The sequence below is a fragment of the Muscardinus avellanarius genome, assembly GCF_963383645.1.
Source record: "Muscardinus avellanarius genome assembly, chromosome: 18".
Classification (NCBI taxonomy): domain Eukaryota; kingdom Metazoa; phylum Chordata; class Mammalia; order Rodentia; family Gliridae; genus Muscardinus; species Muscardinus avellanarius.
In genome coordinates this window covers 44,272,781-44,296,905 of record NC_137804.1, presented here as the reverse complement: position 1 = coordinate 44,296,905, position 24,125 = coordinate 44,272,781, and the positions used below count along the sequence as shown (strand labels likewise).

The following is a 24,125-nucleotide window of genomic DNA, read 5'->3' as shown; positions in this document are numbered from 1 at the left end:
AACTCACTTCCAGTGATGCAGTAAGTAGTAACAGGATTAAGTGCTTAAGGAAATCCTTGCTTACACAAGTTAAACTGACTGCTGCTGGACGCAGGATTGACTTGGGAATAAGCGACAGCACTGACCTTCCTGTCTTCCGCCCGCTGGGCTGTCTGTCGCTGGCAGCGGGTGCGGCTCTGGCTCTGGCTCTGCTGCCAGGCGGTGCTCACCTCAAGGCTGCAGACCCCTGGCTAGGCCAGGAGAGCACACCCTTCTCCTTTGGCTCACCAAAGCCCTCCATGTTTCTCCTAGTCCTTGGGCTGAGCCGCCTGGGTGCGATGCTAAGAGTCACTGTTAATTAACCTGGTCTGGCCGGCTCCAACTCAAGCTTCAGATAACACTGCCCTCAATTTTCTTTTTCAATTCAGCAACTGTGGTGTTCATGGCGGCCATTTGTTCCACAAAATACCTCAGCTAAAAACTAAGTATGGTCAAAAGCAAAGACAATGGAAGCCTTCTGTTCCACTGGCACACAGGAGGGGAGGCTGGGAGCAGGTGCTCGAGCAAGGGCACTGTGAAGGCAGTGTCCCTGCTGGCAGGGCAGGCAGGGCGGGCAGCGTGGCTCAGAGCCGGCACCGTGGGTGTCCACGACAGTGCCACCGACGGGCTTCCACCTAGTGCCGAGGGAGCAGCTCTCGTGGTATCAGATGACAGCATCTCGGCGAGCACTGCTGACGCCAAAATTAAACACGGCAAGAAACACCCGGTGGCCCCAGAGACCAGGAGCGCAGGGCGCGGCCCGGCCCACGCCGCACAGCCGTCCTGAGCGGCTGAGGCCAACTAATTGTAGCTCTCGCCCACTGGTTCCCTGTGACGAGAAGAGGCCTACGATGGCCGGGGAGGGCCTCAGGTGCAGTCTGGTCACATCCGTCCAATCTCGGCCCCCAGTCAAGGGTATTTTGCATCTGCTGCTTTTAGGGTGTTGAGGCCTCTAGCTGCCATTTGTCCTGTGTGCTGATTCTTCAAAAAACTTAAAGCTTATTGCCAACAGATTTCAAGCAAGTATTTCAGATTTAAAATAACCACGTTGACAAAGTTCTGATTAACCTAAGCATGAATAAAAATGTATTTTTATCTTTTAAGTGTATTCTAAAACCTCATGATAGCTGGTGTGGTGGTACACGCTTGCAAGTTCAGTTCTTGGGAGGCTAAGACAGGAGGATGGCAGGTTTGAGAACAGCCTCAGCAATTACTGACACTTCATCAGATAACCTATGGAGACCCCGCTTCAAAAATAAAAATAAAATAGGTCTGGAGAGAGAGGTCAGAGGTAGAATGCCTCTGGGTTTGATCCCTAGTGCCACACACACACACACACACACACACACACACACACACACACACACAAGCAATCATATGTATGTAAACGGCAAATGTCTTTAAATTTCATATACTGAATATAAACATTACTATAAAAAGGATTACCTTTCTCTTACCAAGCACCTTACCCACAATCCAATACTGCTAATAATTTAAACAGCAAAGTAATTATTTAACAAGTACAGGGGAGCTCACACAAGAACATTTTAGAATTTGTTAAAAATAACATCTTTACTGCACACCTGTAATTCTAAATTACACCACCAAGACTACACTGAGGGCTGAGCCCAGGCACTCATAGCAGTATGCCAAGGGAATATGAGAACCAGTTTGGAAGTATCTGAGCAAACCAGCAGGCTGGCTCCACACGTATTCAGGGCACAATAGGAAGTTGAGGTGAACTGCTTGTACACCCAGGGCTGTCGTGGCCGCCGCCGCCGGCGTGAAGGCGTCCAAACCCGGAGTACTGAACGGGAGGCAGTGAGCGTGTCGCCCACTGTATCCATCATGCCCCAAACTGGCTCACACACTCCTAAAAATGGAAAATAATTTGGCCTGCAATCTCTTACAAAACTCGAACAATTGCATTGACAAAGCCACATTCCTGGTTCTTGGAACTACTATAACTTATCATCAATGGAAATAGCAATTCAGCAGTTCACCAAATCACGAGAACACAAATTTGGGGTTATCCCAAAGCTAATTCGAAGGAGACCCGAGTGGACTGGACAGCAGCTCTACGCTTGATTGAAGCAGCAGTCCCCAAAGCCAAGAACACTGCACCTGGGAGGCCACGGGCACGCCCTGCAGACAAAGAGCTTCCCTCTGCCGAGGAGCGCGGGCAGGGCGGCGTGGCCGAGCAGGCAGAAAACCAAACCTCACAGCAAACCCTGCTCGCCCCGTGCTATCTGGAAAACACCACTGGGAGCAGCACGCGAGACCACTCCCTCGCGGCGTGGCAGCTGAAGTGATGGCGGGTGACGGCTGTGGCCGTGCGGGCTTCGAGACCCCGTGCAGGGCCCACTAGTGCCCAGGCCAAGATGGCCCCACGAGGCCTCCTCCTGGGAGGACTGGTCCTCTGACAAATAGCTCAGTCTCCCTTGGCTGTGAATGCTCCAGAAAACTGATCCCTTCCGGTCCTTGGAAGACTCACGGAGGGTGAGCCGAGTCTGGGCCCCTCGGGTGAGGGGCCCCCAAGGCCTCCTACAACCTGCTTCCTCTGTCCAGAGCTTGTCTAAAGCAGGGCTAAGCAATCGCTCTAGGCGTGAGTGCCACCAGCAGGGCCAAGAATCAAGACAGACAGGAAGACCAAGCAGAAGAAGAGCGAAGGCAGAGAGGACGCGCGGGCGGGCGCGGGCCTCCTGGTGGGGCGGAGCCTGGCTCCCCACCCTAGCTAGAAGGGATGCCTGGGCTCGGACAGCCTGGACCCGTAGGTGCCACATTACAGCGCATCCCTCGTTTCCAGCTCGCCAACTGCCAGAAAAGGGAAACCCTAACGGTGTCAATAGAAGAGAATATTTTATAGTTTGGAATCTGAGCAGCATTCATTCCAGCTACCAAATTTTGACCCCAGGATGGCATCCACAAAATTTATACGAACTTCCTTCCTGCCAGACTTAAAAAGCTTACAAAAAGAAAAAAATTGAAAGAAAAAAATCTCCCACATAATGTGAAGAATCCAATAAACTTCCTCAACACAAAAGGCTCCTCTCATGCCTAATGGAAGCCCTATTAAGAGCATGAAGCCAATGAGCTCTTCTGTAGGCCAAGGGACCATGCGCACCCCGTGCTGGACGCATGGGCACGACCAAGTGGGCGGACCAGCCACGCCTGCACAGAGCGCTCACGGACAGAGGCTGGCTGAGGCACTAGCAGGAGATGCCACCGACCTCCTCGCCCTCCTCAACCACCGGCACCTTTACCTTTTTCTTTAACCAGGTCTTTGAGTGACTGCCACTTCACATCGAAGGGGATGTTTGTAATGAAAGCTCTGTATCTCTTAGTCGGGTTGGCGTATGGCTCAAAGCGATTGCCTCCTCTTTTTATGTTTTTCTCCTTCCTCTTCTCATTCTGTGTAGGTCGTTCCCCTTCACTGAATTCAAAAGAGGGGAAAGAGTTTATGTTAGCACAGTGTGAAAACTCGGCATTTGATCTGCTGGGTTTCCAATTCCACAGAGCTAAGTGTAGCACAACAGTTACGCTGGCTGTGATCTGAGACATTCAAACTAAGTGCTCCAGGGGCCGTGGCGCACCCCAAGCCCACCTATGGCCACCCTCCCCTGAGCCGAGCGCTTGTCATCCCAGCACTGGAGGCTGAGACAGGAGCAGCACAGGTGCAAAGCCAGCCACGGTAACTTAGTAAAGCCCTCCATGACTCAGTGAGACCCTGCTTCAAAATAAAGAATAGCCGGGCGTGGTAACACATGCTTGTAATCCCAGCACTTGGGAGGCTGAGACAGGAAGATCGTGGTTTGTGGACAGCTTCAGCTAATACTTAGTGAGGCCCTGTGGAACTCAGTGAGACCCTATTAAAAAAAATGATAATAATAATAAATAGGGCTAGAAGCCGGGTGTGGTGGCACACGTTTGTAATTCCAGCATTCAGGAGGCTGAGACAGGAGGATCACGGTTTGCAGACAGCCTGAGCTACTTAGTGAGGCCCTCTGCAACTCAGTGAGACCTGGTTTTAACATAAAGAATAAAAAATAGGGCAGGGGGTGTAGCTTGGAGGTCGAATGCCCCTGGGTTCCATCCCCAGACCCACTTTAAAAAAAAAAAAATAGGGCTAGGGTGTAGCTTGGAGGTCGAATGCCCCTGGGTTCCATCCCCAGTACCAAAAAAAAAAAAAAAAAAAAAAAAAAAAAAAAAAAAAAAAAAAAGATTAAAATAGGGATGGGGTATAGAAGTAGAATGGCCCTGGGTTCCATCCCCAGTACCTAAAACAAAAAAACACCCTTCCCACCAACACCTAAAACAAAAAAACACCCTTCCCACCAACACCGCAAATGCTCCTCCAGCTGCAGCAGAGGGCAGTGGAGCGGCGGCTCCTTTACGTTAGCTCTAAGAAAAGGGGAACGAGAAGGGGAGATTTCTATGAGGACTCTGAGATGGAGAAGTTCTGGAACGTGGAATGTCGGTGCCTGTGTAACAGTATGCATTTACTTATGTGCACATTCTGACCAATTACCTTTTTCTGAGTGGTACTGGGGATTACACACAGGGCGTTCTAATCAGCCCTATTTTCTTTTTATCTTGAGACAGACTCTTCCTCGGCTGATCAGACTCTCGCTACTTCCCGAGGCTGTCCTCAAACCCACAGGCTCCCAGGTGGCCAGCCTTGGCCAACACACACACTTCAAAATATCGGGGGCTGAAGCCAGGGGCATTCCCTCTCCAAGCTACACCTCCAGTCTTATTTCTGAAACAGGATCTAAGTTGCGGAGGCCTAAGTAGCTGAAGTTGGCCACAAATCTGCCATCCTCCTGCCTCAGCCTCCCAGGTAGCAAGATTACAAGCACGTGCCACCACACCTGGCCTATCTATTTAAAAAAGACTGACCAGATGCTGTGGCATGCACCTGTAATCCTGGTGTTGGGAAGCTGAGACAGAAGGATCACAGTTTCAAACACAGCCCCAGCGACTTAGTAAGACTTTGACTTTTTTGGGGTACTGGGGAGTGACCCAGATGTCTACCTCTGAGCTACACCACCTATTTTTCATTCTTTATTTTGAAACAAAGTTTCACCAAGTTGTGGAGGGCCTAAGTGGCTGAGGATGGCCACAAACGTGCAATCCTCCTCTGTCAACCTCCCCAGTACTGGGATTCCAAGCGTGTGCCACCACATCAGGCTGACACTCTCTTTGGTCTTGTTTTGGGGATTGAACCCAGGGGCATTCTACCTCCGAGCTAAATCCTCAATCAGCTCAATCCCCCACCCCCAGTACTGGGGATGGAACCCAGAGGCATTCTACCTCCAAGTGACACCCTCAGCCCTTTTTTTTATTTGAAATAGGGTCGCCGGGCGTGGTGGTGCACACTTGTAATCCCTGCGCTTGGGAGGCGCCTGGGAGGCGGAGACAGGAGGATCGCGCAGGTTCAAACCCAGCTGTGCTGGCTTAAGAGACCCTGTTTCCAAATAAAAAAATATAGAATAGGTCTGGGAGTGTAGCCCTAAGGTAGAAGGGCTTCCAGGAACTCCAGTACCACCAAAAAAAAGAAAGAAAGAAATAGGGTCTCACTGTGTTGCAAAAGGCCTAAGTAGCTGAGGCTGGCCATGAACTACAATCCTCCTGTCTCAGCCTCTCAAATGCAGGGATTGCAAGCATATGTCCCACGCCTGACTATTATTTATTTTGAAACAGGGTCTCATTAAGTAGCTGAGGCTGGCCATAAACCCAGATCCTCCCGTCTCAGCCTCGCAGGTGCTGGGATTACAAGTGTGCACCACCACGCCCAGTTCCTGAGACCCTCTTTCAAAATACAAAATAGGAGCCGGGGGTGGTGGCGCACACTTGTAATACCAGAGCTTGAGAGGCTGAGACGGGAGGATCCCACCAGCTACCTAGTGAGGCTCTCAGCAACTCAGTGAGACCCTGTTTCCAAATAAAGTATAGAATAGGTCTGGGCGTAGAGCCCGGAGGCAGAAAAGCCCCTGGGTTCCACCCCCAGGACCACGAAAATAAATAAACAGGTGTGAGGTGTAACTCAAAGGTAAAATGCCCAAACGTTCGAGCTCCAGCACCATCAAAGGGAGGCTGTACCTAGTGTAGCAGAGCATGCTCTCCCCCCCCACACAGAGGGAACAAAGCATCCTCCACTTGGTCCTGCCACTTGGGGCTAGGACCCCATGTCCGAGCAACAGGCCGCGCCCGCCCTCAGCAGAGAAGGGCGTGCTGGCTCCTCGCTGGCTCCTCACTGCGCACCTGCCTGTCTGTCTCCCGTGCTCCTTCCTGTTTATCTTAGGATTACATCCCAACCCTCCCTGCTGTGCATTCCACCCCTAAGCTGTACAGATACATGTTGCTTACAGTGGGCCTGACAAGTTTCAAGGAAACAGACATTTCAGTGGCAGAGCGCGGCCGGGGGGGTGGGGGGCAGCCACCATGTGCACAGAGCTGGCTGCTCAGGTCGGCCCTCTGGCCTTCCTGCTTCCCCAGCCAGCCCTTGGTCTTCCTCCGCACCACACCCCAAACAACGTGTGCAGGCCATGAGAAAGCTGGAAAAGATGCTGGCACGGAATCCTACTACTTGGGCGGCTGAGACGGGATTGCAGATTCGAGGACAGCCTCAGCAAGAAGGGAGACTTTCAGCGACCTAGTGAGACCCTGTTTCTTTCTTCTTTCTTTCTTTCTTTCTTTCTTTCTTTCTTTCTGTTTTTTGCAGTACTGGGGATGGAACCCAGGGCCATTCTACCTCGAGCTACACCCCCAGCCCTACTTTTTTTCTGTTCTTTATTTGGAAACAGGGTCTCACTGAGTTGCAAAGGGCCTAAGTAGCTGAGGCGGTCCCTGACCTGAGATCCTCCTGCCTCAGCCTCCCGAATGCTGGGATTCCAAGCATGCACCACCAGGCCCAGCTAAGACCCTGTTTCTAAGTAAAAAGAGGGCTGGAGGTGTAACTCAGAAGTAGCATGCCCAAGTTCAGTCTCCAGGGCCACCAGCACCACCGACGAAACAAAGGAACAAGGAGCCGAGACTGTGGCGCTGATGATTTGTACCTGCTGCAAAAGAAAGCCCGACGCTCTATTCTCACTTATCTTCAAGATAAAACGAGGGAAACACACCCCTCCAGCCCTAAATATATATATGGCACTTGGACTACTAAGGACTGAACCTATGGGAATTCTACTTCTGAGCTACACTCCCAGTCCTATTTTACTGATAATTTTGAAAAAGGGTCTCAACTAAGTTTGGGGGCCCAAGTTGCTGTGGCTGGCTGAGAACCTGCAACCCTCGTGTCTCGGACACCCAAGTACTGGGATTACGAGTGTGTGCTACCACACCCGGCTTCCCGAAAGCCTTTGAGAAGTGCCTTTTTACAGGCTAATTAACTTGATGACAATGATTAACCACTTTCTCCTGAACAGCCCACATTTGAAATATCAGAGACGTTAAAATGAAGTTTATGCTGAGAATGGTGGTGCACACTTGCAATCTCAGTACTTGGGAGGCCGAGCCGCGAGGATCACAGGTTCGAGGCCAGCCTCAGCAAATAGGAGACTCTCATCAACCTAGAGAGTACAGAAAGAGCACGACTAGTAAAAAGACTGAATGCCTACTCCACCAAGAACCGCTCCGCTGCCTGCATTCGAACGCCGCTTCCCCACTTCCCGCCCGTGGCGTGCGCTCACTCCACTGGGAGCTGCTGTCCTGGGAAGGCGTAGTTTGAAAGGCAACCTGAGCACCTGAAATTCTTATCACGCCTTGGGAAGAGCGAGGACCGTCCCCCCCTTGGGAAGGTCCTGGTCCTTTAAATCCTGAGCCCCCAAAGCACCCCCCCCCCCGCGGTACTGGGGTGGAGCCCAGGGGCGGTCGACCTCCGAGCCGCACCCCCAGCCCTATTTTGTATTCTTTATTTTCAAACCGGGTCTCACTGAGTTGCGGAGGGCCTCACTAAGTAGCCGAGGCCGTCCGCGAACCGCGGTCCTCCGGTCTCGGCCTCCCGGATGCTGGGATGCCACGCGGGCGCCATTGGAGCTGCAGGGATGTCTTCCTGAGGGAGACTAAACCCACCCTAGGGTAAAGCACGCCTGCCATCCCAGTCCTTGGGAGGCCGAGACCGGAGCACAGGTTTCAGGACAGCCGCAGCAACTTGGTGAGGCCCGGTCCAAAATAAACTGAAACAGGGCTGGGGGTCAGGCTGCTGGTGCACACTTGAGACCGGAGGGTCTTAGTTCCAGGACAGCCTCAGTTACTTTGTGAGGCTTTGCAACTCAGAGAGACTGTTTCAAAATAAAGAGTAAGAAATAAGAGTCCTGGTGTAGCTTGGAGGTAGAATGCCCCTGAGTTCCATCTCCAGCACTCCAAAAAAAAAAAGGACCTGGGGTATAGTTTAGAGGCAGAATGCCCCTGAGTTCGGGTTCAATTTCTAGCACCCTTTACCTCCCACCATCCCCACCCAAAAAAAAAGGTTGTGAGCAGTATTCTAGTTCCAGGTCCATCCTTTTGTGTGTGTGTTGGGGGGGGGAAGACTTGTACCCAAGGACATTCTACCTCCAAGCAACACCCCCAGACCTATTTTCTATTTTTATTTTGAAAGAGGGTCGCACTAAGTTAAAAGTCTCACTATTTGCTAAAGCTGTCCTTGACCCCTCAGCCCTCCGGTTTCAGCCTGCCAGGTACTGGGATTACAAAGCATACGCCACCATGCCCAGCTGGGGCATTCTACCTCAAAGATACACCCCTAGGCCTATTTTATTTCATTATTATTATTATTTTTTTTTTTTTTTTTTGGTGGTACTGGGGTTCCTGGAAGCCCTTCTACCTCCGGGCTACACTCCCAGACCTATTTTTACATTTTTTATTTGGAAACAGGGTCTCCTAAGCCAGCGCGTGCGGTTGGCTTCGAACCTGTGCGATCCTCCTGTCTCTGCCTCCCAAGCGCAGGGATTAAAAGTGTGTGCCACCTCGCCCGGCCCCCTAGGCCTATTTTAGATAATGGTTTTTAAATGGAAGGTTACCTCATACTGGCCTCAAAACTGTGATCCTCCCATTTCAGCCTCCCAAGTACCACAATTACAGGCATGTGCCACCACAGCCTGCTGGTTTTCACCAGCAAAACCTGTATCCATGGCAGCTCACAGAAATGCTCCAAGAATCAGCAACAATGACCCTAACAAAAAGCAGACTGGTAGTTGCTAAGCACAAAATATCAAAGGAGCAGAATACAGGCGGCCAAGCCCTAAGGCCTCACACATGGAGGTCTGAACTCCAAGGGCACTGTGTCTGCTTGGCCCCAATACTGCACAAAGAGGTAACTGCTTAGACCTGAAACACAGTAACTGTTGCAATGACAATCTTTCTACCAACAATCTTCTTAAGAGGGTAAGAGTAGAAGAGATTCACATGCAGCTTTCTCACGCCGCATCTTCTGACCGGGCTTTCAGATACACCACTCAGGGGGTGTGGTGGCACATGCTTGTAATCCCCGCGCCTGGGAGGCTGAGACAGGCCTCCCAAGGATGGCACAGGTTCGAAGCCAGCCTCAGCTACTTGGTGATGTTCTCAGCAACTTAATGAGACCCTGTTTCCAAATAAATTATAAAATAGGGCTGGGGGTGTAGCACAGAGGTAGAAAAGCCCCTGGGTTCCACCCCCAGTACCACAAAAAATAGAAAAATAAAAATAATAAAATAGGGCTGGGTGTAGCTCAGGCTGAGTCCCAGCCTGGACAACGGCTAAAACAAATAAAAGGCAAGCCTAGCCCTTAACCTAGCCACGAGTGGAATCAAAGGACGGAGCGAAGCAAACCTCCAGCGGCGTGTACTCAAGCCAGCCAGCCCAGCTCCCCTCTACGTGTGTCACTGGGATTGAACCAGAGGCATTTTACCTCGCAGCTAAACCCCAACCCTATTTATTTATTTTTTTTGGTGGTACTGGGGTTCCTGGAAGCCCTTCTACCTCTGGGCTACACTCCCATACCTATTTTCTGTATTTTTGAAACAGGGTCTCTTAAGCCAGCGCGGCTGGCCTCGATCCTCCTGCCTCTGCCTCCCAAGCGCAGGGATTACAAGCGTGTGCCACCACGCCGGCAACCCTATTTATTTTTTATTTTGAAACAGGATCACTAAGCTGCTAAGGCCAGCCATGAACCCTTATCCTGACTTTTTTTGTGTGGTGCTGGGACTTGAGTCCAGGGGCATTCTACCTCTGAGCTATACCGCGAGGCCTATTGTATTTTTATTTGGAAAAAGGGTCACTAGGTTGATGACTACTTGCTGAGGCTGGCCGCAGACCTACGATCTGCGGTTTCAGCCTCCCAAGCACTGGAGTGCATTCCAGGTGTGCACTGCTTTGCCGGCTCCCTGTTCTAATTTCGAGCTCACCATCTAATGTGCCTGGAATCTCTCCTCACCACTGGGTGAGACGGCTTACACCGCAACTCCAGCTCCAGCTACTCACGAGACGGAAGCAGGGGGCCTCCAAGTTCAAAGCCGGCCGGGGCAACTTAACAAGGTCCTGTCTCAAAATAAAAAGCGTAGCCAGGCGTGGTGGCACTCACTCTCTTGTAATCCCAGCATTTGGGAAACTGAGACAGGAGGACTGTGGTTCGCAGACAGCTTCAGCTACTACTTAGGGCCTCTGCAACTCACTGAGACCCTGTTTCAAAAGAAACTAAAAAACAGGGTTGGGGGTGTAGCTCAGAGGCAGAGTTCCATCCCCACTAACACACACACACACACACACACACACACACAGTACCTTTGGTGTTATAACATATAACTAATTCCAACCTCTCATTTAGCAAAGTTATGGCAGCACTTTACCCTATACACAGGAAATAAACACATCTTAAAGCTCTCTAAACAGGGTCCTCTAAAATCCTAGGAGACTATCCTAACACAGATGGTTAAAAAAAAAAAAAAAATCAAACACATCCCTAAGCTGTTCTTTGTGGGGGGTTTTTTTAGCGGTACTGGGGTGGAACCCAGGGGCATTCTACCTCCAAGCTACACCCCCAGCCCTATTTTTTTATTCTTTATTTTGAAACAGGGTCTGAGTTGCAAAGGACCTCACTAAGTAGCTGAGCTTGTCGGGGAACTGTAGTCCTCCTGTCAGCCTCCCAAATGCTGGGATTACAAGCATGCACCACCAAGCCTGGCTGCTCCTATGCTGAGTTTTGAGGAAAACTAGAGGAAGCTTTTCTCTGGGTTTCTAAAAACTCGTTAATATATATCTTTAAACTGGTACTGGGGATTCAACCCAGGGGCATTCTAGCTCCAAGCTATACCCCCAGCCCTATTTTATCTTTTATCGTGAAACGGAGTCTCACTAAGTTGCAGAGGGCATAAGTAGCCGAGGCCGGCCATGAACCTGTGATCCGCCTGTCTGCCTGCCAAGTACCCGGATTACAAGGGTGTGCCACCACAACCGGCTCTCATTAACATTTTGTTCCACTGCAACTAAGGAGAGAGAATCTGGAATTTTCTCCAGATTTGTTGTCTAACAACAATGTAGCCAGTAGTGAACACTCATTAACCTAAGTGCCTTACTGTTCCCTTTAAATCACCATAAACTATCAGCCGGCCGTGGTGGCGCACGCTTGTCATCCCGGCGCCTGGGAGGCTGAGACAGGAGGATGGCGCAGGTTCGAAGCCAGCCTCGGCTACTTAGTGAGGCTCTCGGCAACTCAGTGAGACCCTGTTTCCAAATAAAGTATAAAATAGGCCTGGAAGTGTAGCCCGAAGGTAGAAAGCCTCTGGGTTCCACCCCAGTACCACCAAAAAAACAAACAACACCCCAAAACTATCAACTTGTCCATGTTAAAAGCTCGAGGGAAGGCTGATTTACGGAGACACAGAAAAAGGTATGGGTGGGGGAGATCTCGGAGGACGGAGCCTGCGCTTGCTAGTGTTGAAAGGCTACACTTTCTAGACGAGGTGAAGAAAAAGTTCTGGACAGTGCTGATGGGTTCACAGCATCCTAAGTGGGCTCAACACCACCTAAAATGGTTAAGATGGAAAATCTCGTGTTAACACAATAGAGAAAACAACGGGCGGGGGGGGGTGGAAAAACCAAGGCGTGACCGGCCCACCCCACGCTCCGGTGACTGCGATCAGAACACGCGCGTTTGCCCGGGACGCCGGCTGCCGCCTTCCTCCTCTGCGGGAACTTTAACACCCCCGGGCAGAGCTGCGACGGGGCTGGGGAGGGCGATGGCGCCGGGAGCGGGCGGTCCCGCGAGCGCCGCCGCCGCCGCCCCTCCCCCACGCCGCGGCGGGGAAACTGAGGCCGGCGCCCAAGGTCACGGCCCGGCGAGCCCGACCGGGCGCCCGGGCCCCGCACAGCTCGCCGCCCGCTCCTCGGGGGGAAAGGCCCGGCCCGGCCCGGCCGGAGAGGCCGCCGCCCGCCCGCCCGGCCCCGGGGGCCGTGGACACTCACCCCTTCGGGCCCGGAGCCCCGTTGCCACTCGGTACGCCGGGCGCGCCGCTCTCTTCCTCCATTTTGGGCTCCGTCGCCGCCACCTCGGCCGCCGCTTCGACCCCTGCCGCCATTTTCTCCGCGTCGGGGCTTTGTGTGAGCGAGCGGGCTGCGCGGCTCTGCGCCTGCGCGCCCACGTGACCGGCGCGACCAGTAACGCCTGCGCGCGGCGCGCGCTCTGGCCCCGCCTCCCGCCACGCCCCAGCCGCGCGCGCTCTAGCCCCGCCCCCGCCACACCCCGCCCTGCCGCGCGCGCTCTAGCCCCGCCTCCGCCCCGCGCGCTCTAGCCACGCCCCCGCCCCCGCCCCCGCCGCGCGCTCTAGCCCCGCCTCCGCCCAGGCCGCACCCAGGCCGTGCGCAGGCGCAGACGTAACGCAGCGCCTTCATTCCTTCCCCAGGCAAACTTGAGTTAGTCTTTGCCCGACGCTGGGCTGGCTCTTCAGGACTCACAGGGGAGGCGTGGCCTCAGCGCGCCTGCGCGCACACACGTGTGCCTGGACCGCATCAGGCCCAGCTTTCTGTAACCAGAGCTGAGGAGAAGGGAGAGAGTTCCATCTGGGGGTTCCTGGAAGGCCTACAGGACGTTTACAGACAGGATAACACCAAACTCAACCCATCTCTCGATGTACTTGGGAATATTAAATTGGAGCCGGTGTGGTGGCGCGTGCTTGTAATCCCAGTACTTGGGGGGCTGAGACAGGTGGATCGCGGTTCGCGGACAGCCTCAGCTACTTAGTGAGGCCCTCCGCAACTCAGGGAGACCCTGTTTCCAAATAAAGAATAAAAAATAGGACTGGGCGGGGCATGGTGGCTCACGCTTGTAATCCCAGCATTTGGGAGGCTGAGACTGGAGAATTCCAGTTCGCGGACAGCCTCAGCTACTTAGTGAGGTCCTCCAGCTAAATTGTTGAGAATCTTGCTAAATTGCTGGAGGCTGGCCTCTAGCCTGCCATCCTGTGTCAGCCTCCCAAGTGCTGGGATTACAGGCCTGGCGCTGCTCGCTCGCGCGCGAGCTCTCTCTCTCTCTTTTTTTTTTTTTTTTTTTTTTTTTTTTTTTTTTTTTGCAGGTCTGGGAATGGAACCCAGGAGCATTCGACCTCCAAGCTACACCCCCAGTCCTATTTTTTATTCTTTATTTTGACACCAGGTCTCACTGAGTTGCAGAGGGCCTCACTAAATAGCTGAGGCTGGCTTTGAACCTACGCAATTCTCCTGTCTCAGCCTCCCAAATGCTGGGATTACAAGCGTGCACCACCATGCCAGGTTTATTTTTTATTTGAAACAGGGTCTCACTACATGGTCATGCCACGTGGTTGCAAGCCTGTGATCCTCCTCTCTTGGCCTCCCAAGTCCCGGGATTACAGGCATGCACACCCCACCTGACTTTGTTATATAACTCTGGCCCCTGCTCTCCACTTAAAAACTGAGATGAGCGGGCACACTTATTATCTCAGTACTTGGGAGACCCAGGCAAGAGGAGAGCAGGTTTGAGGCCACCCTCAGCAATTTAATGAGATTCTCAACATCTTAGCAAGACTCTGTTTCCAAATAAAAAATAAAAACGGTTGGAGGGCCAGGATATGGTGATTCATGCCTGTAATCCCAGACTTTGCCAGGCTAAAACAAGACGATCACAGTTTTGCAACTAGCCTCAACGATTTAGCAAGGCCCTCAGCAATTTAGTGAATGCTGTTTCAGAAGAATAGAAAGCTGGGTGTGGGGCGCACGATTGTAATCCCTGTTCTTGGGAGGCTGAGACAGGAAGATTGCAAATTCGCAGCTACGTAGTGAGATTCTCTGCAACTTAACTTAGTAAGACCCTGTTTCAAAATAAAGAATAAGGCCGGGCGTGATGGCGCACACTTGTAATCCCAGCATTTGGGAGGCTGAGACCAGAGGATCATGGTTCTCAGACAGCCTCAGCTACTTAGGCCCTTTGCAACTCAGTGAGACCCTATTTCAAACATAAAAAGGACTAAAAACTAGGGCTGAGAGTGTAGCCCGGAGGTAGAAGGGCTTCCAGGAACCCCAGTACCACCCAAAACAAGCAAACAAAAACCAGGGACCGGGTGGGGTTGGGGGGTCCCGGGGCCCAGCACCGGCCACCTCGGAGGAGGCTCTTCCCCGGGCCCCGTCCCTGCACAGGGCCGCGGTCACTGGCCCTGCAGCCGCCCGCCAGGGTTTAGAGATGGAGCCGACAAGTCCCCTTGCCCGGGAAGGGCTTTTATTCATCAGGGGTGGTTTCTGGAACGCAGTGCAAGTTCATAAGTGGAGGGCGCCAGGAAAGCGAGCCTGCCAGGTGCAGAGAAGCAGAGGAAGCTTGCGGGCGTCCAGCGGGGCCCCGGCGGCGTCCGCCTGTCCGTCGGGTCCGGCGCAGCCCCGAAGCCGTCCATTCCGGGAGGGTGGGCCGGCCCCCGGCTTCACACCGGCGTCTCCTCCGCCGCCTTCCGCAGGAGCCCCGCGGCCAGCGGGGAGCACGGCGGGTCCTGGGCGCCGTCCGCGTCCCGGATCTTGAGGCGCACCTTCTGGTTGGTCCTCCTCCACTCCGAGTACAGCTGGCAGTGGTAGCGGAAGGACACCTGCGGGCGAGCCTCCGTGGGTGGGCGGCGGGGGGCCAGGCCGCAGATGGTGGGGGCAGCGGGGCCGGGACGCAGATGGTGGTGGGCAGCGGGGGACCAGGCCACAGATGGTGGGGGGCAGCGGGGCCAGGCCGCAGATGATGGGGGTCAGTGGGGGACCAGGCCACAGATGGTGGGGACAGTGGGGCCAGGCCACAGATGGTGGTGGGCAGCGGGGGACCAGGCCACAGATGGTGGGGGCAGCGGGGCAGGGACGCAGATGGTGGGGGGCAGCGGGGCCAGGACACAGATGGTGGGGGGCAGCGGGGCAGGGACGCAGATGGTGGGGGGCAGCGGGGGACCAGGCCACAGGTGGTGGGGGCAGTGGGGCCAGGCCGTAGATGGTGGGGGGCAGAGGAGCCAGGCCACAGATGGTGGTGGGCAACGGGGCCAGGCCGCAGATGGTGGGGGCAGCGGGGGACCAGGCCACAGATGGTGGGGACAGCGGGGCCAGGCCACAGATGGTGGGGGCAGCGGGACAGGGACGCAGATGGTGGTGGGCAGCGGGGACAGGCCACAGATGGTGGGGGCAGCGGGGCCAGGCTGTAGATGGTGGGGGGCAGAGGGGCCAGGCCACAGGTGGTAGGCAGCGGGGGACCAGGCCACAGATGGTGGGGGCAACAGGGCAGGGACGCAGATGGTGGTGGGCAGCGGGGCCAGGCCGCAGATGGTGGGGGCAGCGGGGCCAGGCCACAGATGGTGGGGGCAGCGGGGCCAGGCCGTAGATGGTGGTGGGCAGCGGGGCCAGGCCACAGATGGTGGGGGCAGCGGGGCCAGGCTGTAGATGGTGGGGGGCAGAGGGGCCAGGCCACAGGTGGTAGGCAGCGGGGGACCAGGCCACAGATGGTGGGGGCAACAGGGCAGGGACGCAGATGGTGGTGGGCAGCGGGGCCAGGCCGCAGATGGTGGGGGCAGCGGGGCCAGGCCACAGATGGTGGGGGCAGCGGGGCCAGGCCGTAGATGGTGGTGGGCAGCGGGGCCAGGCCACAGATGGTGGGGGCAGCAGGGCCAGGCCACAGATGGTGGGGGCAGCGGGGCCAGGCCGTAGATGGTGGTGGGCAGCGGGGCCAGGCCACAGATGGTGGGGGCAGCAGGGCCAGGCCACAGATGGTGGGGGCAGCGGGGCCAGGCCGTAGATGGTGGTGGGCAGCGGGGACAGGCCACAGATGGTGGTGGGCAGTGGGGGATGAGGCCACAGATGGTGGGGGCAGCGGGGCCGGGCCGCCGATGGTGGGGGCAGCGGGGCCGGGCCGCAGATGGTGGGGGGCAGCGGGGCCGGGCCGCAGATGGTGGGGGGCAGCGGGGCCCGGCCGCAGATGGTGGGGGGCAGCGGGGCCGGGCCGCAGATGGTGGGGGGCAGCGGGGCCGGGCCGCAGATGGTGGGGGGCAGCGGGGCCGGGCCGCAGATGCTAGCTCCCAGACCGTACACCCTGGGTTCTCCTGGGGACGCAAGGCCACCACCCCTGCAGGGAGCAGGCAGCGACCCTCTGTCCCTGGGGGAGGGGGAGCCACCCAGCCTCTTTGAAGGGCTCAAATGGCAATCAGCCACCAACTGCGTAACCTGGGCACCAAGGGGCCCCTCTGCAGGTGAATAGATAAGCAGGGTGCACAAGGGGCCCCCAGGAGTGCTCAGAGCTGAAGAAGTGAACCAGCCTGCGCAGACCCCACACCTGTAATCCAAGCACTTGGGAGGGTGAGACAGGAGGAGAGAAGTTTTAAGGCCAGCCTCGGCAATTTAGTGAGACCTTCGTAACCTGGGAAACATATATCAAAACAAAAATTAAGCCGGGTGTGGTGGTGCGGGCTTGTAATCCCAGTACAGGAGGATCGCAGGTTCACAGCCAGCCTCAGCTCCTTAGGGGGGCCCTTCACAACTCAGTGAGACACTGTTTCAAAACTAAAAAGACACGCCCAGTGGTGGCACACGCTTGTAATCCCCAAGCTTGGGAGGTGGAGACAGGAGGACCATGCTGGTTTGGAGCCAGCCTCGCTGGCTTAAGAGACCCTTTTTCCAAATAAAAAAAAATATAAAATAGGTCTGGGAGTGTAGCCCGGAGGGAGAAGGGCTTCCAGGAACCCCAGTACCACACACACACACACACACACACACACACACACACACACACAAGAAAAAAAAAACTAAAAAGACTAAACACTAGGGCTGGGGTGTAGCTCGGAGGTATAATGCTTCTGGGTTCCATCCCCAGTACCACAAAAAAAATTTTTTTTAATTAAAAATTTAAAAAATTAGGGCTGAGGATGAAGCTGGGAGGTAGAATGCTACTGCTCCTGGGTTCAGCCTCCAGAATCAGATAAAAAAATAAAATAGAAAATGAGGGGGTGGCACATCCCTGTAATCTCCCAGTACTAGGGAGGCTGAGACAGAAAGATCACAGGTTCAAGGCCGACCTCAGCAATTTCACATGACCCTCAGCAATTTAGCAAGACCCTGTTTCCAAATAAGAAGGGCTGGGAGGTTGGGCGTGGTGGCGCAGGCTTGCAATCCCAGTACTCGGGAGGCTGAGACAGAAGGACCGTGACTCACGGACGGCCTCAGCTCCTTAGTGAGGCCCTCTGCAGCTCAGTGAGACCCTGTCTCAGAAAAGTCCAAAGGACTGGGGGTGCCATTCAATAGTAGAGAACCCCTGGAATCAATCCCCAGTCCCATAAAAAAAAAAAAAGTAGATGTCAATGAACCCTCCAGCATGTACGTCACTAGTGGCGTGAGGGTTTCCCACAGTGGATGCCGTACGTGGTGGCCAGGAGCTCTGGTCACCTCTGGTGGAATCCTGCTGCTGCGGGGCTGGGATGGACCAACGGACAGTCTACACCTACACTCTGAGCTACACCCCAGCCCCTTTATTTATTTTATTTAGGTGGTACTGGGGTGGAACCCAGGGGCCAAGCTGAGAAAGAAAGAAAAACAAAAGAAAGCCGGGCGTGGGTGCATGCTTGTAATCTCTGCGCTTGGGAGGCTGAGACAGGAGGATCGTGCAGGTTCAAAGCCAGCCTCAGCTACTTAGTGAGGCTCTCAGCAACTTAGTGAGACCCTGTTTCCAAATAAAGTATAAAATAGGTCTGAGAGTATAGCCTGGAGGTAAAAAGCCCCTGGGTTCCACCCTCAGTACCACCAAAAATAGAAAGAAAAGAAAACTTTTTTCTTTTCTTTTTTTTTTTTTTTTTTTTGGTGGTACTAGGGTTCCTGGAAGCCCTACTACCTCCGGGCTACACTCCCAGACACCTATTTTTTATATTTTATTTGGAAACAGGGTCTCTTAAGCCAGCAAGGCTGGCTTTGAACCTGTGCGATCCTCCTGTCCCCGCCTCCCAAGCGCGGGGATGACAAGAGTGTGCCACCACGCCAGGCAAGAAAATTTGTTTTCGTGTGTGTGTGTGTGTGTGTGTGTGTGTGTGTGTGTGTGTGTGTGTGTGATATACTGGGGATCAAGGGGCGTTCCCCCTCCAAGCCACGTTTCCAGGCTTTTGATGTTATTTGGAAACAGGTCTCCCTAGGTTGCTGAGGGCCTCAGGGCTGGCCTTGAACCTGCGAGCCCCGCCCAGAGTCCTGGGGTGGCAGCGCGGCCTCGCCCGCTTCCTCTGTGGCTCGCCAGGTCAGGAGTCCTCGGGCCGGCCACCGCCGGGCACTCACCAACGTCCAGAGCACGTAGATGGTGAAGAGCGCGAAGGTGAGGGCCACCAGCCCCGCGGCCTCCAGCCGGCTGTGCAGCCGCAGGTGGTCCTGGGCGCCGCGCAGGCACAGCCAGCCCGAGATGGCCGCCAGCGGCGTGATGAACAGAAAACACACCATGTCGCAGCACAGCGTCCGCTTCTCCGTCCTGGGCCCCGGGTCCTTCAGCCACTAGGCAGCAGAGGGGACGGCAGAGGGGGACGCTGAACGCCGCGGCCGCCGCCCCCCTCCCCGGCGCTGGCGCTGACCAGGGCCTGGCCTGCGCTGGGAACCACCACTTCCCCTCTGAGCTACACCTGCCCTTGCTATTCATTTTTATTTTATTTATTTTTTTGTTTTATTTATTTATTTTTGCGGGACTGAGGAGGGATGGAACCCAGGGGCGTGTGCCTCTGACTTAGGCTCCCAGGCCTTTCTTTTTTCTTTCTCTCTCTCTTTTTTTTTTCTTCCCAGTACTGGGATGGAACCCGGGGGCATTTGATCTCGGAGCTACACCCCAGCCCCGTTTTTAACTCTTTATTTTGAAACAGGATCTCACTAAGTTGCAGAGGGCCTCACTAAGTAGCTGAGGCTGTCCACAAACCACGATCCTCCAGTCTCAGCCTCCCGAATGCTGGGATTACAAGTGTGCCACCATGCTGGGCCTTCTTCTTCCTTCCTTCCTTTCTTCCTTTCTTTCTTTTTTTGCTAACACGATCTTAGCGGGGTCTGGTGGTGCACGCCTGTAATCCCAGTACTTGGGAGGCTGGCAGGAGGACCACAGTTAGAGGCCAGCCTCAGCATGTAGTGATACTCTCATCAACCTAAGGAGACCCTGTTTCAAATAATAAAATAGGGCTGGGGGTGTAGCGGGGAAATACAGTGCCCCTGAATTCCATCCCCAGTAGCAAAAAAAAAAAAAAGAAACATAAATGAATTTCATGCTTAGACTTGGATGCAGTCCCCTAAGATATCTCATTATAGACATGCAAAAATATTCCAAAATCCAAAAGAATCCAAAACACAAGAGGCTCCCGTCCCGAGCCCTTCAGACGCCGTCAGCGCGGGGAGAAGGCTTGCTTTGCACGTGCCAGGCTCTCTAGGCTCCAGCCCCGGCACCAAAACAAAACAAAAATGGGGGCCAGCCCTGGGGCATCCCTCCAAACCAAGTATTAGGGAGGCTCTCGGCAATCTGAGGGAAACTGTTTCAAAACAAAATAAAAGTAGAAAGATAGCCTGTGATCCCAGTACTTGAGACACCGAGACAGGAGGATTGCGGGTTCAAGCCCAGCCTCAGCAACTCAGAGCTTAAACAACTTACAGAGCTCTTGTTTCAAAATATAAAATAAAGCTGGCCGTGGTGGCACACATTTGTAATCCCAGTACTTGGGAGGCTGAGACAGGAGGATCGCAGCCTCAGCTACTTTTTTTTTTTTTTTTTCTGGTACTGGGATTGAACCCAGGGGCATTCTACACCCAAGCTGCGCTGCCAGCTCAAATTTTTTTTTTCTTTATTTGGAAACAGGGTCTCACTAGGTTTCTAAGGGCTCGCTAGGTTGCCAAGTCTAGCTTTAAACCTGCGATCGTCCTGTCTTAGCCTCCCAAGCACTGAGATTACAAACTTGCGCCACCACCACGCCCAGCTAAGCCTCAGCTACTTAGTGAGGCGGTCTCAAAATAAAGAATAAGAAATGGGGCAGGGATGCAGCTCAGAGGTAGAATGCCCATGGGTTCAACCCCCACCAGTATCACAAAATAAAATAAAACAAAATAAAATGGGCTGGGGGGCCGGGCTTGGTGGCGCACACTTGTAATCCCATTTGGGAGGCCGAGACAAAAGAATCCCGGTTTATGCACAGGCTCAGCTACGACTTAGGTCCTTTGCAACTCACTGAGAACATGTTTCAAAATAAAGAATAAAGGCCGGGCGTGGTGGCGCACGCTTGTCATCCCAGTACTCCGGGAGACTGAGACGGGAGGATCGCAGGTTCACAAACAGCCTCAGCTACTTAGTGGGGCCCTTTGCAACTCGGTGAGACCCTGTTTCAAAATGAAGAATAAGAAATAGGGTTGAGGGTGTAGCTCAGAGGTAGAATGCCCCTGGGCTCCATCCCCAGTACCGCAAAAAATAAAAATAAAAATAAAAAAAAATAGGGCTGAGGGTGTAGCTCAGAGGTAGAATGTCCCGTGGGTTCCATCCCTACTACGGAAAAAGTAAAATAAAGTAAAATAAAATAAGAAGGGCGAAGGTGTAGCTCAGAGGTAGCACCGCCCGCACCCGCACCCGCCCGCACCCGTGGCGCTGATGGGGTGGGGGTCCCGGCCCCCATCAAGGCTCCCGCGGCCTCCCCGCCCCGCGGTACCTCGGTGAGAGGCCGCGGCCGCTTCTCCACCGCAAACTCGGTGCGGCACAGCTCGCAGTAGCTGGTGTTGGACGACGACAGCCACTTCTCCAGGCAGCTCCTGTGCACGGCGCCCAGGGTGCCGGCGCAGCCGCACGGGGACAGCAGGCGCTCCCCGTTGGCGCCCTCGTGGCAGATCCGGCAGAAGGGACAGTCGCTGGACACAGAGAGGGGACCGTGAGGGCCGCCCGGCTCCCTGCAGAACCTGAAACTCACCATGGCCCCACGCTGCCACGTGCCGGACTCCTAGACATCCTCCAAAGTCCTGCTCTACCTGGATTGCCGGGGGCCGCAGGCTCCTCCCAGGCCGGCCATTTGAGGCTTAGGTCAGCGTCCTGTGTCACCCTCTTCTCCTGCAATACCATCCTGATTATCCTGGGCCTGTTTCAGCGCCTCAGCCGGGCGTGGTGGAGCACGCCTGTAATCCCAGAACTCGGGAGGCCGAGACAGGAGGATTGCAGGTTGGAGGTCAGCCTTGGCTAGTAGTGAGAGTCTTAGCCACCTCGCAGACCGTTTCACAATAAAAATGAAACAGGGCTGGGGGTGCAGCTCGGTAGAATGTCCCTGGGTCCGATCCCTACTACCATAAACAAACAGACAGACCCAGGTCTGACCCCGCCAACTGCTCAGCCCTGAGCCACAGCCCCGACGCTTTACTTTTATTTCTGTCTTTTGCTATTGGGGATTGAATCTGGGGCGTTCTACCCCCGAGCTACAACCCCCCACCCCTATTTTATTTTTATTTTGAAACAGGTCACTGAGAGTCGTGCCACGTGCCGATTTGCCTCAGTCTCCCAAGTCCTGGGGTCCCGAGTGCGCGCCCCCAAGCCTGGCTTATTTTTATTTTTTGAAACGGTGTCCTGTTAAGTTGCTGAAGGTCTCAGTAAGTTGCTGAGGCTGGCCTCGAACCCGCGATTCTCCTTCGTCGGTCTCCTAAGTACTGAGATGACAGGTGTCACCCAGCGATGGGATGCGTTTTCAACCTGGGCTATTTCCAGTTTACTGAGGGCTCCCGGGGGGTAACGCCACTACTGACAAGGGATGTCATCTGTACCTATGTGAGGGCCTTCGCCCTCCAGCTCCACCCCCCGTTCTTTTTTATTCTTTATTTTGAAACCGGGTCTCAGTGAGTTGCGGAGGCCTCACTAAGGAGCTGGGACTGTCCGAGAGCTGCCATCCTCCCGTCTCAGCCTCCCGGAGGCTGGGGTCACAAGCGCGTGCCACACGCCCGGCTTTGTGTCCCCTCACAGAACTGGCGAGGTCACTGTCCCAGCGGACTCTGACCCAGGGGCCAGAGGGCAGCTGCGAGCCCAGCCCTGCGCCCAGGGTCGCTCGACGCTCGGCCTCGGCTGCCTTAGGAAAACCAGGTCCCAGATTCCTCTCTTTTCTTTTCTTTCTTTTTTTTTTTTTTTTTTTTTTTTTTTGGTGGTACTGGGGTTCCTGGAAGCCCTTCTACCTCCGGGCTACACTCGCAGACCTATTTTTACATTTTCATTTTGGAAACAGGGTCTCCTAAGCCAGTGCCCGCGGCTGGCTTGGAACCTCCTCCTGTCTCCGCCTCCCAAGCGCGGGGATGACAAGCGTGCCCACCACGCCCGGCTTCTCTCTTTTCTTTTTAATGGTACTGGGGATCGAATCCAGAGGTGTTCGACCTGTAAGCTCCTCCCCTAGATCGTGTGTGTGTGTGTGTGTGTGTGTGTGTGTGTGTGTGTGCATGTGTGTGTGTGAACCAAGGGGCATTCTACCTTTGAGCTGTCCCCCCACCCATTTATTTATTTATTTATTTATTTATTTATTTATTTAGTGGTACTGGGGATGGAACCCAGGGGCATTCTACCTCTGAGCTGTCCCCCCACCCATTTATTTATTTATTTATTTATTTATTTATTTAGTGGTACTGGGGATGGAACCCAGGGGCATTCTACCTCTGAGCTACACTCCCAGCACTATTTTTTATTCTTTATTTTGAAACAGGGCCTCACTAAATTGCAGAGAGCCTCACTAAGTAGCCGAGGCTGGCCATAAACCTGCAATCCTCCTGTCTCAGCCTCCCAAGTACCAGGATTACAGATGTGTACCACCACGGCTGGCTTTATTTTTCATTTTGAAATGGGGTCTCAGTAAATTGCAGAGGGCCTCACTAAATTAATGAGGGTGGCCTTCAATCTGCAGTCCTCCTGTGTCAGCTTCCCAAGTACGGAGATGATGGGGGGGGCGCCACCTTGCCCTGCTCAAAATTCCAGGTTCGTGTGTGTGACCTCCAGGTTTCCCCTAAGAACATGGAATTTTGGCTTTTTCTAGGAGTCACAGCTGGCCGGTGGCTTCCTGCTCCCGTGGGTGGCTGCTGCCTGGCTTCTTCTCCCTGGCGGTTCGGCCCCGGCCTCTCTGGCAGGTGGGACCCCAGCCTGGGAGGAGGTCACGGGCTCAGGAAGCAGTGGACAGCAAGACGCTGCTCCTCGCCACTCACCTGGGCGTGTCCAGCGTCCGGACGACCGTGGAGAGCAGCCGCCCGTCCCTGGACGTCACCTGGGCCACATACTGGGGTGGCCGGAGGCCTGGGGCCTCCACAGCTTTGGAGCAGGCAGGGCCGCCGGCGCGGTCACACAGGGAGCCGGGGAGGTGGCAGCAGTCACCTGTCGTCATGGCCAGAGGGAGCCCCATGTCCTCAGGGCCGGAGGCCCATGGTCCCGGAGCCTGGAAGAGGCAGCGCTGGTGAGGGGGAGTCGGAGTTCCGCTGCTCCCGGTGGGGCCACGGGGGAGACTGGGGATGGGCCAGACATTCCACACCCAGCCACACCCAGCCCTACTCTTTTTGTATGTATTTATTTTATTTCTCATACTTATTTATTTATTTTAATTTATTTATAGGTACTGGGGATGGAACCCAGGGGCATTCCACCTCCAAGCCACGCCCAGCACTACTTTATTTTTATTTTTTAC

The 24,125-nt window shown here is 54.4% G+C and overlaps 2 protein-coding genes across 4 annotated transcripts in view; both read right to left on the bottom strand.

Moving 5' to 3' along the window:
• The window catches only part of HNRNPM (heterogeneous nuclear ribonucleoprotein M), a gene marked incomplete at its 5' end in the record, with an annotated part of 37,115 nt that extends 24,543 nt beyond the window's left edge, over positions 1-12,572 (bottom strand). For both annotated transcript variants that reach the window (XM_080715093.1, XM_080715094.1), the window contains 2 exons: positions 3,282-3,451; positions 12,460-12,572. In XM_080715093.1, the coding sequence (XP_080571219.1) occupies positions 3,282-3,451; positions 12,460-12,572 (283 nt within the window). The remainder of the gene's footprint in view (positions 1-3,281; positions 3,452-12,459) is intronic.
• Positions 12,573-14,918: 2,346 nt separating this feature from the next.
• On the bottom strand, positions 14,919-23,834 carry MARCHF2 (membrane associated ring-CH-type finger 2; the record flags this gene model as incomplete). 2 transcript variants are annotated; one of them, XM_080715139.1, is made up of 4 exons in its annotated part: positions 14,919-15,077; positions 18,766-18,975; positions 21,147-21,342; positions 23,653-23,834. In XM_080715139.1, the coding sequence occupies 4 exons, from the start codon at positions 23,826-23,828 to the stop codon at positions 14,919-14,921; spliced, it is 741 nt and encodes a 246-aa protein (XP_080571265.1). The 2 variants fall into 2 exon arrangements, with proteins under 2 accessions (XP_080571265.1, XP_080571264.1); XM_080715138.1 differs by lacking the exon at positions 18,766-18,975 and having other exon boundaries at positions 23,653-23,828.
• Positions 23,835-24,125: the final 291 nt, after the last annotated feature.